This window comes from Mustela nivalis, assembly GCF_964662115.1.
Source record: "Mustela nivalis genome assembly, chromosome: 5".
In the NCBI taxonomy this organism is placed as follows: Eukaryota; Metazoa; Chordata; class Mammalia; order Carnivora; family Mustelidae; genus Mustela; species Mustela nivalis.
In genome coordinates, this window is record NC_139024.1 from 53,014,470 (window position 1) to 53,021,315 (window position 6,846).

Here is a 6,846-nt window from a genome sequence, read left to right on the forward strand (position 1 = left end):
GTCTCCTTTACTCCAGAGGAAGAGCCATCTCTGTTGGCTTATGGACATGCTCACATTATGGGATCTGCCTTCCTAATCTATTCTAGGCGTTTGAAATTATTGTTTTTTAAATCAGTAGGCTTATTTATAATATGATAAGTGCAGTGTTGTATGATAAGTGCAGTGTTGTAACAGTAACATGAGATGGTGAAAATCAAGTCGTTATGGAAGTTAGATCTCTGCAGTCTATTAACTATGCTAAATACCTTAAAGTTTAATGATCCAGACTTTGGATTGTTCCTCCTTTTCTTATTTGAGTTTCTTTTTTTCCCTTCTTCAGCTCCCACTAATCTGAGTATCAGTAGAAGGAATTATAATTTAACAAGTTCATAGTAGAGTGGATTAAATTCAACAGCTTTTTAGACTTCTGACTCTGTTAAGCTTCACTGAGTATTTCAGTCTTGCCTCATTTAAGAAATAGTGTAGTTACATGTATCAGGACAGAGTTATGCTTATTATATGGACAGGAACTTGCATGCTTAACTTTAAAGACTTCACTGGGGACAACCCCTTAGAGGACTGTGTTAATATGACACTAGATCATACTTCCTAGACTCAGAATAAAACAAAACAAGTAAATGAAAACACTTAAGATTTAAGGTTATCCATTTTCTGTAAAGGTTTCTCCCTGTTTGAATTCCCATATTCTCCTTCAAGTTTGGTAATTCATATGGCAGGATGCAAATTCCAACAGGTTCTTAATAGTTTATCAGATATTTATACTGTAGTAGGGGAATCTGTAGCTTATACTGTAGTAGTGGAGAGCCTCTTAGATGAGTTTGAAAAATTAGTTTGCCCTTTGCTTCAGGGGAAGGAGAATTACATTGCCAGGATTCCAGAATACGCAGCCTTTAAAAAAATTCTAAAACGTAAATAGAATGAACAGCTAAGTTTGGAGTCTGTAGGGTACAGTGGCCCGGCTTCAGATCCCACCTGTGTCATCTCTTTCCTAGCTGGCTAACTCTGGGCAAATTCCTTTGCTGCTCCTCAGTTTATCTGTAAGAGGATGACTGTAACACAGGAGCTGCCTCTGTAATGTTCGGATGGCGCAATGAGCTAATGCCTGTGAATTGCTTACTGTAGAGCCTGAATCATAGGGGCTAATCGGTAGTAGCAGTTCTGTTTCAGGATTATTTGATATATTTTCTAATGGAGAGTTTATATTAAAAAAAAGCCATTTTTTTTCTGTGCCGGGAAGCCTCTTAAAAAATCCCAATTTACATTATTTTTTGTAGTGAGGGTTATGAAGGGTTATCAAACAGCTTATTTTTTACTGGCTTCCCTGATGTTAACCATTTTTAAGTAAGTGCCTGCTTCTCTGGAATCTGCTACTTTGAGTTGCCTGCTGCTGAGTAGTGGGGCTGAGTCACTGGCCAGTTTGGAGCTTCTGCCTTTGGGACTTCTGATTAGGGCTCATATTTAAAACTCAAATTAAAACTGGTTTAATTTTTCCCCCCCTGTTCATCATATGGACTCTTTCCTGGAGTGAAGAGTACTGCCTCTCATATCTTTTTTTTTGTCTGCTCTGTAGATGACTTGCCTCTCCCCCAGGACCCAGCCCCACTGCCCTGAATCTCTCAAAGCAAACATATTTCAAGTGTTCTTTTTTTGTTCTTTTCTTTTCTCTTTTTCAAGGCCTGTATTTTTAAAAATGCCACTTAAATACAAATCTTTCCAGGATTTTTCTCATGACATGGTAGCAAACACATAACCAAAACTTAATGGTGTAATTTTTGTTGATTGTCAAGAACTTTCATTTTCAAGTACCAGAAACCTATTCAAATGAGTTTAAACCAAAAGAATAATATATTGGATCATGCAGTTAGGAATTTTCAGAATCTACTTTAGCTTTTTAGGCCTAGCAGGATCTAACAATTTAGATGTTTTGGGGGATGTCTTTTTGACCTTTGCCTGTTTACCTCTGGGTTGGCTTTGATTTTGTGTGGTGGCTCTGATAGCCATCAGTGCCTTAAGCCTTGTTTTTATTATCTTTATGGTAATCTCTGAGAAATTAGCCCTCATTGGATATTTCGTTTAAAAATAATAACTATGGGGGCGCCTGGGTGGCTCAGTGGGTTAAAGCCTCTGCCTTCGGCTCAGGTCATGATCCCAGGGTCCTGGGATCGAGCCCCACATCGGGCTCTCTGCTCAGCAGGGAGCCTGCTTCCTCCTCTCCCTCTGCCTGTTTCTCTGCCTACTTTTGATCTCTCTCTGTCAAATAAATAAATAAAATCTTTAAAAAAATAATAATAATAACTATGGAGGGGCTTGGGTGGTTCATTCAGTTAGGCATCGACTCTCGATTTTGGCTCAGGTCATGAACTCAAGAGTTGTGAGATGGAGCCCCACGCTGGGCTCCAGGCTCAGAGGGAGTCTGTTCTCTCCCTCGCTGTCCTCCTTTCGCCCTCTGTCCCTCCCCTCACTCGTGCTCTCTCACTATAAAATAAATCTTTAAAAATGATTATGAACTTTAGTTACTATAATTAATGTATTGTCAAAAGAAAAATGGCAATTTAATTAGGATTTCTTAGAAGGAATCTATGATTTTATTTAAGGTACTGATTCTTGGTAACCAACTTTTTTCTAGAACTGTAGAACACTTACCACTATCTGTAAATGTTTTCCCACCACTGTTGACTTGTTGTAGCAAATTAGGTAATTCTGTATTTATATCACTTATGAATATTAAAGTACTGCCATATCAAATTGAAGTCTAGGATGAGTTTCCATTCAAAGCTGTCTTTTAGCTGCTCCAGTTTATCTTCTCCCAGTGCTGGGACGAGAGAGAGATGTGTGGTGTGGTGGGCTCCTGGGCTCTTTTCTAATTGTTGCTGATTATTTTTTAAATGATATAAAGACCTGATGTTACATGGTTTCTTTATTTAGGCTCGATTTTACTCTCCAGCCACCATATTTATCGATGAGATTGATTCTATTTGTAGTCGCAGAGGGACTTCTGAAGAGCACGAAGCAAGCAGACGGGTGAAAGCCGAGCTGCTGGTTCAGATGGATGGTATGTGTATGTCTGTGCGTTGACCAAGCTCTACTCCTAGGGCTAAGCCACACAGCTCCTGCCGACCAGAGAGGGCTGGCAAGGAGGTCCTGGAGATCGACGGTACTGTGGGGACATGCCAGAAATAATGGCTGTTCACAGAGCACTCATGGGCATATGCTCGGATTTCTTATTTTCAGCATGAAATTGAAATAAATGTAAATAAATTTGCCTGAGGGATATGTATGTTTTTGAAAACTTTCAAGAAATTGGTATGTAGTTAAACTGGGCAGGTCTTTTGATTAAATATTTTGCGTCCTACTTTTTGCATATTAAAACATTTTTCTTGGGCCACAAATTCATATATGTACCATTTCGCTTTAGAAGTCTTAGGGAGGCTTAACAGTTACACTACCTTGCAATTTAGTGCTAAATATGTGATGATCTTTAAATAGTTGAGCTTTATTTTCTATACTCTGACTTCCTGTCTTTTTACATTATCTTCTCCCTTTTTTTAGGTGTTGGAGGTGCTTCTGAAAATGATGACCCTTCCAAAATGGTTATGGTTCTGGCAGCTACTAATTTTCCCTGGGATATTGATGAAGCATTAAGACGACGTCTTGAAAAAAGAATCTATATTCCATTACCATCAGGTTATCTGTATTTGAATCTTGTCTGAACGCTCATGTTAACTCTTAGGTTGCTTAGAGATTTTAAAATTTGGTAGTAATTAATTTAATTTCCTTTAAAGAGACAAATGTAGATTGTCTTTCCTTATATTAACTGGTACCAGAAATTTTTTTTTCTGAAAGCCTTGGTACCAGAAAATTAAAAAAAAAAAAAAAAATTTTATTTGAGACAGAGAGAGCAAGCGAGTGCACAAGCCAGGGGAGAGGCAGAGGGAGAAGCAGATTCCCTGCCAAGCAGGGAGTCCAGTGTGGGGCTCAGTCCCAGGACCCCAAGACTGTGATCTGAGCTGAAGGCAGACACTCAGCTGACTGAGCCACCTGCTACCAGAAAATTTTAAATTTTAAATTAAGATTTTAAATCTTAAATTTTTAAGCAAATGAGCTCTAAGAATTGGAAAACAACTTCTCATACAAAGTAGATTTGAGAAAAAATAACAATATATTTATGTTGAAGGCTTACATTTTTAAATTTGTTTCCATCATTAGCAAAAGGCAGGGAGGAGCTGTTACGAATAAGTCTACGTGAACTGGAATTGGCCGATGATGTTGACCTTGCAAGCATAGCAGAAAATATGGAAGGTTATTCAGGTGCAGACATTACCAATGTGTGCAGGTATGAATTATTTTGAAAGCATAGGGTATGTGGGTATAAACTTTTGTTATGAAGTTTTTATGCTGAATTAATAAAATGGGTGAAGAATAAAAACCCACATTAGAATTTCTAGTGAGAGACAAGAGTTTGGGATTAAGTTTGTGGTAAGGTGCTGGTAAGAATTTGGGTATCTTGCATGTCATTGAATAGTCTGCAGTGCTTTTGAAAGCTACAAGTTCAGGAAGCTAATGTTAGAACAATTGGTATAATACAGAAAATGAGTAATTTTCTTGGATTAAAAAAATGTTGGTGTACTTCTTCAGTATTTTTCCTAAGAAGTGTGAAATGGATTGGGCATACCCCAGGGGAGTAAAATCCCATTTTTTTCAGTGCAGGTGTCTTAAATATGACAGGAACAGGAGTAAAAAAGAAAAAAGACAGTCTCTAATCCAGTTGATTGAAGTAGGTTTTGTCTTATTAGTCCATATGTTTATCAGCAAGGTACTCACTGTAAAGTATACCACACGGGCTTGTTGTGAGCATCGGTGAGAACGTGTGGATGGAAGGCAGCTGTAGGGTGCTGTCCCTTTGCATAAATGGTGGCTGTTATTAAAGCTGAAACTTGATGAAAGGAGAGGTCCTTGAGTCTAAAGTTTCTTCTTTAAAAACAAAAAAACACCAAAAAACAAGACAAAACTAATAAAGAAGGGAAAACTGAAACACGCTAACTTGACCATTTAGTTTTTTCAACCCGTATAGAAAATAGTTTTTCAGCCATCTGATTCTCTCCTGTCTCTCTGATGTTTATTCTTTCTTTTATTGGATACATAAAATGAAATTCAATTGCTAGCTTTTTTTTTTTTTTTAAGACTTTATTTATTTATTTGACAGATCACATGTAGGCAGAGAGAGAGGGGGAAAGCTAGCTCCCTGCTGAGCAGAGAGCCCAATGCGGGGCTCAGTCCCAGGACCCTGAGATCATGACCTGAGCTGAAGGCAGAGGCTTAACCCACTGAGCCACCCAGGCGCCCCAATTGCTAGCTTCTTTATTACACCCTTTTACTTTTTCTTGGCTTCCTACTCAGTTTCAGTTATTTAAATTTATTAATATCCTTAATTCATCATGGAATATTTAACAGCTAAAAAATATCTCAGAACAGGCCTTATATTCTGATAAGAGTCTATGCAGTACTAAGTGTGTATAGTGGGTAATTACAAAATACCACTTACTGAAAAGATTTTCTGTTCAAAAGAAAAAAAGATTTTCTTTTCACAGAAAAAAGATTTTGTTTGATTTTATTCAATCAAAATAACACTTTGTTTTAAATTTAAAACCTAGGGATGCATCTTTGATGGCAATGAGAAGGCGCATTGAAGGTTTGACGCCAGAAGAGATCAGAAATCTTTCAAGAGAGGAAATGCACATGCCTACAACTATGGAGGACTTTGAAATGGCTTTAAAAAAGGTCTCTAAGTCCGTTTCTGCTGCAGACATTGAAAGATATGAGAAGTGGATATTTGAGTTTGGATCATGCTAAATTCTCACATGTAAACTGTGAGAAACCTGCCTTAAGTGTTTGATTAATAATTAAATGTAGTATTTCATTGCACTGAGTGCTATATTTTTTTAAACTTTGATAATGGTAAGACTTAAAAAAAAAAAGTATGATTGTGAATAAAGGCAATTTTTTAAAGCTGCAAGCACATGTGTTTTACTTTAGCATTACCCGATTTTCTCTTTCACAGACCACGTTGTGTTGCAGCACAGGGGCGATTACTTAGCTTGGAAAAGTGTCTTTACGTGCACTTCCAAATACAGCATCTTCTCTTCCATTGTCCAGCTGCTATTCCTTCTAGGGAGTAAGACTGGCTCTAGCACCTTGGATGCCAGTAGCTAACTGAAAATTCCTGAACGTTTTTACAGAAGCAGCCAGTTGATGCACAAACCACACGGCTCTGGTGTGCCTTCCTGCTTGGGGTTACAGTAGCTTCCCTCCCCTTCCTGGGAGAGCTTTAAAGACCTTTCATTTTATAATGCACTTAGAAAAATAAAAATATATATATGCACACACACGCGCGCGCACTCTTGCTTGACTTTATTCTGCTCACATTCAAGGATGCACTGTAGGCAAGCGGATGCTTGTCAGCCCGTGCTGCTCACTGTGTTCTAATGAATGAAACTCATGAACCCATTCACTCATGGATACAAAGCATAATTAAAATAGTTAATGGTGCAGTTGTAAGTTAATAAATGGAATTAATGGTTTAAAATCTTATAGGTAAGATACCCATTTAGGATTACTTTTTAAAAAATAACTGTATCATCCCAAACAGAAAAGAGCATCATGCCATGATCCTGGGTCTTACCGGTAGGGAGGGAAGGCAGACAGGACTCTGCTTGCTGCAAATCCCACATCACACTCTCCAGTGGGCCATAGAGACTCCTGCATGGTTCTCCTCACTTGAGTCCCTATATGCTTAATGGATACAGTAGGACCCTGTCATTATTTGCAGTTAGAACTAGAATCTCTAGC

General features: G+C 38.1%; 1 protein-coding gene across 3 annotated transcripts in view; it reads left to right on the plus strand.

The window, feature by feature from the left end:
- The window catches only part of KATNA1 (katanin catalytic subunit A1), a 36,857-nt gene extending 30,844 nt beyond the window's left edge, over nucleotides 1-6,013 (plus strand). For all 3 annotated transcript variants that reach the window (XM_082730288.1, XM_082730290.1, XM_082730289.1), the window contains 4 exons: nucleotides 2,926-3,052; nucleotides 3,550-3,684; nucleotides 4,207-4,333; nucleotides 5,652-6,013. In XM_082730288.1, coding sequence (XP_082586414.1) covers nucleotides 2,926-3,052; nucleotides 3,550-3,684; nucleotides 4,207-4,333; nucleotides 5,652-5,850 — 588 coding nt within the window. In that variant the 3' untranslated portion in view covers nucleotides 5,851-6,013. The remainder of the gene's footprint in view (nucleotides 1-2,925; nucleotides 3,053-3,549; nucleotides 3,685-4,206; nucleotides 4,334-5,651) is intronic.
- Nucleotides 6,014-6,846: the final 833 nt, after the last annotated feature.